Consider the following 12,093-nt stretch of genomic DNA (forward strand, 5'->3'; position numbering starts at 1 on the left):
AAAAAAAAAAAAAAAAATTTGTGAAAAGCACTAAGTTTTCTCTACTGCTGAAAATTCTTTAACATCAACTTACAATGGCTTCTTTGTTATTTCCAATGTTGTGTGAAACAGGATGCCGAAAACGCCATTCAACAGATGGGTGGCCAGTGGCTTGGTGGAAGACAAATCAGAACTAACTGGGCAACCCGAAAGCCTCCAGCTCCAAAGAGTACATATGAGTGTAGGTGTATTGGAGAAGAAAAGGAAATGTGGAATTTTGGAGAAAAATACACTAGATTTTAAATGTTAGAGCTGTTCCCGGAGACTTATTGCAGAAATAGATGAGAAGCAAATCAAGACTACTGTTCAAAAATGTACTTAGTTTTCATTTTTGTAATTATAAATAATATTATCTCTAATGTCAAGTCTCCTTTAAATAGAGAATGCTGGGTAATTTTTTAGATATTCTTGGGGGAGGTTTAATCCTAAATTCAAGTATAATATGTCTTATGTAAGCATTTTGATCAAGGTAAATATTACCATTACAGTAGTGTAGTTAATGCTGTTTTTCTCTTCCTGAACATTTATTTAATGAATTAAAGATACAAACTTTTTTTCTCCCCAGCTAACACCAAACAGCTGTCATATGATGAAGTTGTAAATCAGTCTAGTCCAAGCAACTGTACGGTATACTGTGGAGGTGTAACTTCTGGGCTAACAGGTATAGAAGCTCTACTTTATGTCATAAATTTATAAACTTCAGAGCTTAATATTTGTAGGATTTTAAGGTAACTTAATGTGGTTTCTTTTTGTTTTTTGTCTAATAGAACAACTAATGCGTCAGACTTTCTCGCCATTTGGACAAATAATGGAAATCCGTGTCTTTCCAGATAAAGGATATTCATTTGTTCGGTAAGGTTGGTTTTTTTAAACACACCCCCCCCCCCCAGTAATTTTTGAACAGTTACTTTACTGATTTTCTTTTTTTTTTTTTTTGAAACAAAGTCTTTGTCATTGTTGGTAGAGTGCTGTGGTGTCACAGCTCACAGCAACCTCCAGCTCTTGGGCTTAGGCGATTCTCTTGCCTCAGCCTCCCAAGTAGCTGGGTCTATAGGCGCCTGCCACAGTGCCTGGCTATTTTTTGTTCTTGTTGTTGCAGTTTGAGCAGGGCTAAGTTTAAACCCACCACCCTCCGTATATGGAGATAGCACCCTACCCACTGAGCCACAGGTGCCACCCACCTTACTGATTTTCTTAAAAATTTACCTTGGTTGTAAAGAAATAGAAATTTCTCTAGCATATGGCTTTGTTTTGGAGAAAGTGTCTTATTATGTCTTCCTCTGTAGAGTGTCATGGTGTCATAGCCCCTCATGTATGTGACTGGTGCCCTAACCACTGAGCTACGGGCGCTGAGCCAGCATAATTATTTATTATTTTTTGAGACAGAGTCTCAAGCTGTTGCCCTGGGTAGAGTGGGTGGCATCATGGGTCACAGCAACCTTCAAGTCTTAGGCTCAAGTGATCCTCTTGCCTTAGTTTTTCTATTTTTATAGAGACAGGGTATTACTTTTGCTCAGTCTAGTCTCAAACTTGTGAGCTGAAGCAAACCACCCACCTCAGCCTTCCAGAGTGTTAGGAATACAGGTATAAACCACAGTGCCCGCTGCATTTTTTTTTTGCAGTTTTTGGCCAGGGTTGGGTTTGAACCTGTTACCTCCAGCATATGGGGCCGATGCCCTACTCCTTTGAGGCACAGGTGCTGCCCCTGCATTTTTTGTTTTCATAGCTCCTGTTACTCATTTTCTTTCTTTCTTTCTTTTTTTTTTTTTTTTTGTAGAAACAGAGTCTCACTTTATTGCCCTCGGTAGAGTGCCATGGCATCACACAGCTCACAGCAATCTCCAATTCCTGGGCTTAGGCAATTCTCTTGTCTCAGCCTCCTGAGTAGCTGGGACCACAGGCGCCTGCCACAGTGCCCAGCTATTTTTTTTGTTGCAGTTTGGCCAGGATCAGGTTTGAACCCACCACCCTCAATATATGGGGCCAGCACCCTACCCACTGAGCCACAGGTGCTGCCCTGTAGCTCCTGTTTTTCAACACAAGTCTAAGAAAACACATTCTCTGTTAACACAGGTTTCTCCAGAACTATAAAATCTTTGAGAAAAAATTAGCAAAGAAAATAAGTCATTTGGTTTGGCGCCCATAGCTCAGTGAATAGGGCACTGGCCACATACACCGAGGCTGGTGGGTTCAAGCCTGGCCCAGGCCTGCTAAACAACAATGACAATGACAGCTGTAACAAAAAAATAGCCAAGTGTTGTGGCAGGCTCGTGTGGTCCTAGCTATTTGGGAGGCTGAGGGAAGAGAATTGCCAAAGAGTTTGAGGTTGCTGTGAGCTCAGATACCATGGCTTTCTACTGAGGTCGACATAGTGAAGAAAAAAAAAAGTAAAAAGCCATTTTTTGATTCTTTTATATAAATTGCCTGTTTTATTTCAAATTCACCTTGAGTTTTCTTTTCTTTTTTTTTTTTTTTCCTACGTTTGGAGTTTATTTATTTATTTATTTATTTTGAGACAGAGTCTCAAGATGTTACCCAGGGTAGAGTACTGTGGCATCATAGCTCACTGCATCTTCCAACTCCTGCTCAAGTGATCCTTTTGCCTCCATTTTTCTATTTTAATTCAAGACAGGGTCTTGCCTTTGCTCAGGCTGGTCTTGAACCAGTGAGCTCAAGCAATCCATCCACCTTGGCCTGCCAGAGAGCTAGGATTACAGGCATGAGCCGCTGTGCCCAGCCCTACACTTGGAATTTTAAAAATAGGTTCTATTGGCTGGGTGCCTGTAGCTCAGTGAGTAGGGTGCCTGCCACATACAGTGAGGCTGGTGGGTTCGAGCCTGGCTCAGACCTGCTAAATCAACGACAACTCCAACCAAAAAATAGCTGGGTGTTGTGGAGAGCGCCTGTAGTCCCAGCTACTCGGAAGGCTGAGGCAAGAGAATTGCTTAAGCCCAAGAGTTTGAGGTTGCTGTGAGCTGTGACTTTACAACACTCTACAGAGGGCAACATTAGTCCCAGCTACTTGGGAGGCTGAGGCAGAAGAATCGCCTAAGCCCAGGAGTTGGAGGTTGCTGGAGCGACTCCGCTGCACTCTACGGAGGGCGAAAAAGTGAGACTCTGTCTCTACAAAAAAAAAAAAAAAAAAAAAAAAACAGAGGGCAACATTGTGAGACTCTGTCTCAAAAAAATAAAAAAAGGTTCTATTCATAAAGAAATCTGTATTGGTGATTCTTAATATTGTTTTCAATAGGTTCAATTCCCATGAAAGTGCAGCACATGCGATTGTTTCTGTTAATGGCACTACCATTGAAGGTCATGTTGTGAAATGCTACTGGGGCAAAGAAACTCTTGATATGGTAAATCCTGTGCAACAGGTAAGAGGGTTCTTAACTTTAAGAAGTAATTTCTGGGCTAATACTACATAATCAGGTTATTTTAAAATAAAGATTTTTTGATAATCTTTGTTAGTAAGTTTATAGCTAAAATGATAGTATATGAGGGCTCTTCCTGTGTATATTATAGTCCCACAGTGGGGTTCATGGATTGCAGTGGTGAGATGAAGAATGTGAGTGTGTCAGTTGATTCATGCTCACAAAGTGGATTTTAAAATGCTCAGAAAGGGCTGGGTGCAATGGCTCATACCTGCAATCCTAGCACTCTGAGAGACCAAAGTGGGAGGATCAGGGGAACTCAGGAGTTTGAGACCATCCTGAGCAAGAATGAGAACCCATTTCTACTAAAATAGAAAAAAATTAGCTGAGTATTTGGTGAGCACCTAGTCTCAGCTACTTGGGAAGCTGAGACACGAGGATCTCTTGAGCCCAAGAGTTTGAGATTGCTGTGAGCTATGATGCTACGGCACTCTACCCCAGGGTGACAAAGTGAGATTCTGTCTCAAAATAAATTAAATAAAGTACTCTGACAAATTTAACAGGGTATTAAATTTTTTTCAGCTGAAACAAAAATAATGCTATAAATATGTTTAGACATTTTCTTCTAGAGTTTACTGCTTTTTGTTCTTCCAAGCAGCTTTAGTGGTTCAAACTTGATACCACAAAGTTTATGAGGAAGTTGTAAATTCAGCACACAAGTGGGAATAAGAAAATCCTAAACTGTATAGTTTTCTTAGGTAAGCTGAGTAAAGGAATAAGTACTTAAACATACTGAGTTTAATATTTATTACTAGGGCAGTCACCTGCTGCCTTGAAAAAACTGTGCCATTCAGAGCATAGAGTTATAGCAGTAAAACTTTTAATTTTTCTACTAGTCACTTACTAAACTATTCTATCATTTTAATTATAGCCATATATGTTTTGGCTAATTATTTGTGGTGATAATATTAGGACTATGTATCTATACAAATAACTTCAAATAATACTAAATTATCTGTTATAATTTTACTTAGCAGCAGAATCAGATTGGATATCCACAACCATATGGCCAGTGGGGCCAATGGTATGGAAATGCACAGCAAATTGGCCAGTACATGCCTAATGGTTGGCAAGTACCTGCATATGGAATGTATGGCCAGGCATGGAACCAGCAGGGATTTAAGTAAGTATATTTGATCTTTTCCTATTTATTTATTTATTTGTTTATTTATTTTTGAGACAGAGTCTCACACTATCATTCTCACATTGTGCCATCCTTGGTAGAGTGCTGTGGAGTCACAGCTCACAGCAACCTCAAACTCCTGGGCTTAGGCGATGCTTTTGCCTCAGCTTTCCAAGTAGCTAGGACTACAAGTGCCCACCACAACGCCCAGCCCATTGTTGTTTGGCGGCCTGGGCTGGATTCAAATCCGCCAACTCTGCTGCTTGAGCCACAGATGCTGAGCCGTTTTTCTTTATAAACCTTTAAGGCTGGGCTCAGTGGCTCATACCTGTAATCCCAGCACTCTCAGAATGCAAGGCGGGTGAATTGCCTGAGATCAGGAGTTCGAGACCACCCTGAGCAAAAGACCCTCTCTCTAAAAATAGCCAGGTGTTGTGGCTGTCGACGTTAGTCCCAGATACTCCAGAGGCTGAGGCAAGAGAATCACTTGAGCCTGATAGTTTGACGTTGCTGTGATGAGTGTTTGAATGCCACAGCATTCTACCCATGGTGACAAAGTGAGACTGTTTCAAAAACAAACAAAAAATTCCTTTGAAGACATCAAAGGAAATTTTAAGTAATTAATAGTATGATACCTTGTAAAGCATACCCATAGCTTTTGAAGGACTTAAGAGTACTTTTTTTTTTTTTTGGAGACAGAGTCTCATTGTATCACCCTCGGTAGAGTGCATGGCGTCACAGCTCACAGCAACCTCAAACTCCTGGGCTCAGGCGATTCTGTTGCCTCAGCCTCCCAGGTAGCTGGGACCACAGGCCCCGGCCACAATGCCCAGCTATTTTTTGTTGCAGTTGTCATTGTTGTTTAGCTGACCTGGGCTGGGTTTCAACCTGCCAGGCTTGGTGTTTGTAGCTGGCACCATAGCCACTGTGCTACTGGCACCAAGCCTAAATTTAAAGTTTTAAATATTTCTTTCTAAAAATTTGCCTAGAAATATGTTGCCTTGAAGAGTAATCAGGATCTTATGAATTTTAGTAATGCTTGATAATGAATCAACTGATTTTTTAGTGAGAAAATAAGAGCTTAATAACTGTTAAGCTTTTTACATGACTCATGATCACTTAACCATTCTTAGGAACACTCATTTGTTACGCTTTTTTTCTTTTTCTTTCTTTCTTTCTTTCTTTTTTTTTTTTATTTGAGACAGAGTCTTACAGTGTTCCCCTCAGTAGAGTGTTGTGGAGTCACAGCTCACAGCAACCTCAAACTCCTGGGCTTAAGCGATTCTCTTGCCTTAACCTCCCAAGTAGCTGGGACCACAGGCCCCAGCCACAATGCCTAGCTATTTTTTGTTGCAGTTGTCGTCGTTGTTTAGCTGGCCCAAGTTGGGTTCGAACCTGCCACCCTTGGTGTATATGGCTGGCACCATGTTATACTTTTTTCTATGCAAAAGAGTTCATTCATTGTTACATGTGGCAAGCTTCCTTATATACCCAGAATTAACGCCATTTTACTTACGGAAAAAGAAAGTGGAAGTATTACTTTTCAGGTTAACAAAGTATCTTGTTTTTGTAATGTTGAAAAAAATGTATGAGGTTACATAGCTGACAAACATTTTAATTTCTTCTTTGAGTAATATAAATGCTGGTTCTTACTATACCAGATGATTGCGTTTCTTTCAGGTAGTGCCTTGCTTAACATATGTCTAGCCAAATTGGAGATGGACAGTTTTCCTTTCTGAACAGGGGGATGGGTTTTATCATGTTCAGAGGGGATAAATGTTTATAGGTTAACTACACTTTCTAACAAAATTAAACTGTTCAACTTAAACATGCTTGTTCTTAAGGGACAAGACTTAGTTTTGTAAAAACCCTTTGCTTTCCCTGCATAATAGTTATCCTTTTATTTGGGTTTAAGAAAATATTTGTTTCCCATTTCCTATGTGTGTTATTTTGGCATTACTTTGTATTAATCAGTGGACTTCCTCTCCCCTCTGCTTCTTTCACATTATTTACCAGTCAGACTCAGTCTTCTGCACCATGGATGGGACCAAATTACGGAGTACAGCCGCCTCCAGGGCAGAATGGCAGCATGTTGCCTAATCAGCCTTCCGGAGGATATCGAGTGGCAGGTTATGAAACCCAGTGAAAAAGGACTCCAGAATCTAAAGCCAGTGGCTTGAGGCTACAGGGAGTGTAGTAGAGCCATTGTTTACTTAAAGATTTATCAAATCAGTCAGTGCAAATGTCAGATACAATGTATTTATTTAAAAGATTCATTTTTTAATCATGAAATTACTTATCATCCACATTGTTTAAAAAGAAACAAGATGCTGGATGTCTGCCAATTTTTGCCTTCATTACCTTTTTTGATAAAGTTTCTCAGATCCTTGTTTCAAATACAAAATGCAGGGATTGCTGCCACTTTTTAAAAATTAAGAGGCAGAAAATTGCACAATGTTGAACTTTTTTCCACTAAAGTAGTGTGCAGTTGTAGTTTGCATTCCTGATATGATTTAAAACATGTAATATAAAGATGTTAAAAAAAAAAAAGAGAGAAAAACCAAAACTGTGCAGAGTCTAGAAGTTATTTGTAATCTTCAGCTTGTGCACAAGTCTGTTTTAGGTTAAAAAAGTAGGCATTGTTTGAGCTGTCCCATCTCCACTGTTATCCCTTTGGAGTTTTTAAATATAAATTATTAGTTTACATTGTTTTTGTATACATTTTTTTCACAGATTTGTCTTGCCTTATTAAAGTTCTGTAAAATATACTTAAATGGAAAAAATGATGTTCAGTTAGATTGAAAACTTTTCTCAGATGGATTGATAATTGCATTCATCTTGTGTTTTATATGAGAAGGTGCCTCAAGAATTCCCTGTTGGATTTGTTTAAAAGGATTTTTATCTTCTGTGATAAATTTTGCTGTGTACCAGGAACTATGAAAAAAAACTTGTTACTAAAGAAAATCTCTGAAATGTGATAAGTTCTTATGCCATGTTAATTTCACGTGTCAACGTCTACATGTACATGTATTTTTTCATTATGTAAAATGTTTTAGCAATTTAATATTTTGCACAGTTAGCAAACTTTGTATGTCATTTCCTTCTTAAAGGCATCATGCAGAGTTGACATGAGATTTATAAGGTTTTAAGTTGTTTGCATGTGAAAATCAAATACACACTTCTGTAGTCTTTGAATAGAAAGTCATCCGCTCTTGTTTTTCAAGAATTTTGAGAGCAAAAGTTGTATGTAAAGGAATTTCTACTTAGATTTACTCAAAAGGAGTAAATCAGTTTAATTTTAATATGTACAAACGATAGCTGTGAAACTGTAGAATATCTTTATGTCAAGCTTGAGTTACATTGTGAACTCCAAAGCTAGCCTGAAGGACCAGCCGGGCAAAGCATTTTTAAATGTTCAGAGGCCAAAAGATTAACAAAAAAACCTTAAAATCCTACCTCCTTAAACAGCCTTCAAAGAAGAGAATCCTCAGTGCAGTTATTATTTTGATTCTTTTAGTACCTGTTTTCCTGGAGTTCCCAATTTATTATGTTTGGGTGGCTCCAAGCATTAAGAGGGTTAATCTTTGATGGCATTGTTATAGTTTTGAAATTTGTAGTACATTTAAGAGTCTCCTAGAAGAGTTGTGGGACGTTTTATTTTCAGTGAAAGTCACAAACCTCCTTCCTTTACTCATAGAGAGGAAGGGTTCCCAGTATACTATTTGAATGAGTGGGTGGTTTTTAAGACCTTTCGAGAGCTCCCAGCATTTTATTTAGAAACAGAAAAGGCCTGTGAAATCTCACATTTCCTGGCCTGTATCTTCCAGGTAGGGGCAAATGACTAGCTAGTCTCTAAGCCAATACCCTGTAAACCGGAGCCCAGGAAAGATAGCTCATAAGTATATAATTCTCTGGAGCTCAATTCTATGCAGTTGTACTGATATTCCATTAAGTCACTGTGTATTTTTAAGTGTTGATACATGAAAAGTTGCTTTATAGAAGATGAGTAAATTTTTTAAATACTTGGAAATTTAATTTCCTTGTTAACTTCTACAGATCAGGGCATGGAACCAAAAACAGCTTAAAAATACTGAAAAAAAATATCAGGAAGTTATTTTTAGATTCTTCTGTCTTATGTTCCTACTTTAGGACCCTCATTTTTCTCTTATTAAAAAATATTTTATTTCCTGTACATCTCATGGACTGCAGGGTAAATTATTTGGGCATAAATAATTTATCTAAACAAAAGTATAGTTCTTCTTTACTTTTGACTAACTCAAGCAGTAACAGTTTTTATTAGCCAGCATGTTTTCTTATTACACAAGTCTTAAAATGTTCATTGACTACTACTTTTTGAGAAGAAAGTGGTATCAGTACTCATGATGAAAATACTACTACTGAACAAACTCACATTTCAGGAATATTGCTAACTCTGGTTTAAATCTTACTCTGAGTGTTAAATCATTGAAGGAATTTTCAGTCTAAAATTCATACCGGTAGAAGTATCAGGTAAGGAAATTAAAGTTTTTAAAATGGTTTCATTCTCTGCAATATGCATTTAGATTTTACTTTCTGGTACTGTAAAGAAACTGAAGTGATTCACACATAATGGGTCATGAATTCAGTATTCTTTACCCTGACTGTTTGGATATTAAAATTCCTTTATGTTTTCTATAACTTGTGGGATCTTCTTGCAGTGATTGTTGTGTGTGAGATTTTCCTTTTTGGTCTAGCTGTATTGTAACATTCACTCAGATATTTTTTAATGTTTAAAAATCTTAGTCCAGAAACAGTGGTTTGCATTAGGTTACTTTTAATAAGAATACCAAGAATTGGCATTCATTCTGTAGATCTAACTAATTACGAAAACAGAGTCTCATCTTCCTTATTTATATTGTCTCCCTGTAGAAAATGAGATTCCCATTCTACTTTGTGTTCTCCTGTTTTGTCCCTGTGATTGCTCATCTTCCTTTTTACATGTTTTATAGTTCTTTTCCTTTTGAGAAGGCAGTTAGTTCATCAGGACTAGATTGCATTTATAAAGGGACTTAAGTTTAGTAAGTATGAAACTAAGTATAAATTAGGGCTTCCTACGGGTGTTCCTGAATTACAGTTGAATTAGAAAAACAGAATGTGTTTATAGGAAATAAAAAAGCAAATTTTTCAAATGAGAGTGATGATTTCTAAAAACAGTCATTTCTTCATAGGGGATATTACATTATTCCAATCACTGCATTTTGACTGTTTAGAAGTTGAAGAGCATACCTCCAAAATCATGAATTATAATTCAAGAACCTTGATAAAATGTATGTGCGTGTTTTGGTTGAATAGGATTTCCCCCCTTCATTTGGTGACCTTAATTCATATATATGAATATATAGTGAGGATTAACCAAACATGAAACCTAGAGGCATCATGGTAACATATCTTGGGTGTCATTCAGTTATTAGAAATTTCTTCTGTTTTATTCAAACAATTGTTAATAGCACTGGCTTCAGAGATAAGCCTTTTGCCAAAACTGACCAGTAAATACACTATGGATTCTAAATTTGGAGGCTGAGGCTATTGTGTTAGTAATTCAGTTAACAAAGGAAAATGTAAACTTCTTTACTAGGCTTTGGTGTACAGAACGTAAGGATTAAGCACAGTGTTTTATAATGAATAAATGAAATCCCTAACTTATTTTATTTTTTTGAGACAGAGTCTCACTTTGTCACCCTCCGTAGAGTGCTGTGGAGTCACAGCTCACAGCAACCTCAGACTCCTGGGCTTAAGCAATTCCCTTGCCTCAGCCTCCCACAATTTGATTTAACTTTCACAATCAAATTTCTAAAACTGAGACAAGAAGATTGCTTCAGCCCAAGATTTAGAGTTTACTCTGTGCTATGATGCCACAGCATTCTCCCCAGGGCAACAGCTTGAGACTCTGTCTCAGAAAAAGAAAAAAAAAAGAAATTAGAAGCCAAACTTGGTGGCTTCTGCATGTAATATCAGCATTTTGGGAAGCTGAGGCAGGAGCATCACCTGAGCCTGGGAGTTCAAGGTTACAGTGAGCTGTGATTGTGCTATTGCACTCCAGCTTGGGCAGCACAGCAAGACCTTGTCTCAAAACAACAAAACCCCCCCAAACATGAAACTAGAGAAAGATACTAGTAAAATACCAGAACACAAAATGTAAACAAATTCAGTGAGAAAGTTAAAAAATAAGGACATTTTTTTGTTTATTTTTTTGAGACAGTTTCACTATGTTGCCCTCGGTAGAGTGCCGTAGTGTCACAGCTCATAGCAATCTCAAACTCTTTGGGCTTAAGCGATTCTCTTGCCTCAGTCTTCTGAATAGCTGGGACTATATAGGTGCCCGCCACAACACCCGGTTATGTTTTTTGTTGTAGTTGTCGAAGTTTAGCAGGCCCAGGCTGGGTTCGAATCCGCCAGCTTTGGTGTATGTGGTCTGCACCCTACTCACTGAGCTATGGGTGCCAAGTCAGGAAATGTTTTAGAACGGAAATCAAAAGTGGAGGGAGAAAAATAAAGTTGGAAGAATATAGCCAGGCATGGTGACTTATGCCTGTAATCCTAGCACTCTTGAGAGTCTGAGGCAGGTGGAGCACCTGAGCTGTGGAATTTGAGACCAGCCTGAGTAAAAATGAGACTTCATCCCTACTTAAAAAAAAAAAAAAAAAAAAGAAGTTGGGCCAGGCGCTCATGGTGGTTCAGTCCTGTAATCCCAGCTACTTGGGAGGCTGAGGCAAGAAAACTGCTTAAGCCCAGAAGTCTGAGGTTGCTGTGAGCTATGACTCCATAGCACTTTACTGGGGGCGTAAAGTGAGACTCTGTCTCAAAAAAAAAAAAAAAAAGGAAGAAAAAATCACTGATATATAAAATGAAAATAGTAGGCCTGGCACAGTGTCCCATGCCTGTAATTCTGTCACTTGGGGAGGCTGAGGCAAGAGGATCGCTTGAGGCTAGGAGTTTAAGACCAGCCTGGGCAAGAGCAAGACCTGATCTCCACAAAAAAAAATTTTTTTTAACTAGCCAGGTGTGGTGGCACATGCCTGTAGTCCCAGCATGCTGAGGCAAGAGGATTGCTCAAGCCCAAGAGTTTGAAGAAAAGTAAAATGGAAATAGTGTTATGTTATATAAAAGATAGAAATAGCACATTAAAAAAGAACACAGTAAAATTCAAAATGTTAGCTATACATAAATTCTCAAGGGCATTTATAAACAAAAATTTGTGTATGTCTTATGTAGGTCTGTTTTTAAGTAAGTCAGTTATCTTCTTGTATTTAATGACTTAAAATATTTTACAGAAAGCAGTACTCAGCTGGGCTCCGTGATGCACACCTAACATCTCTAGAGGCTGGGGTGGGAGGATCTCCTTGAGCCCAGGACTTTGAGACCAGCCTAAGCAACATATCTAGACCCTGTCTCAGCAGCTTCAGTATGATTTGAAAACAGCCTGGGCATCTAGACCCCGCAACTTTTTTTTTTTTTTTTTTT

The 12,093-nt window shown here is 38.3% G+C and overlaps 1 protein-coding gene across 5 annotated transcripts in view; it reads left to right on the plus strand.

Annotated features, from left to right (window-relative positions):
• Positions 1-9,270, plus strand: part of LOC100955035 (nucleolysin TIA-1) — a 19,287-nt gene extending 10,017 nt beyond the window's left edge. For all 5 annotated transcript variants that reach the window (XM_023515285.1, XM_023515288.1, XM_023515286.1 and 2 more), the window contains 6 exons: positions 112-220; positions 605-700; positions 807-891; positions 3,290-3,413; positions 4,445-4,593; positions 6,610-9,270. In XM_023515285.1, coding sequence (XP_023371053.1) covers positions 112-220; positions 605-700; positions 807-891; positions 3,290-3,413; positions 4,445-4,593; positions 6,610-6,739 — 693 coding nt within the window. In that variant the 3' untranslated portion in view covers positions 6,740-9,270. The remainder of the gene's footprint in view (positions 1-111; positions 221-604; positions 701-806; positions 892-3,289; positions 3,414-4,444; positions 4,594-6,609) is intronic.
• Positions 9,271-12,093: the final 2,823 nt, after the last annotated feature.

This window comes from Otolemur garnettii, unplaced genomic scaffold, assembly GCF_000181295.1.
Source record: "Otolemur garnettii isolate 467f Iridium unplaced genomic scaffold, OtoGar3 scaffold00068, whole genome shotgun sequence".
Lineage (NCBI taxonomy): Eukaryota > Metazoa > Chordata > Mammalia > Primates > Galagidae > Otolemur > Otolemur garnettii.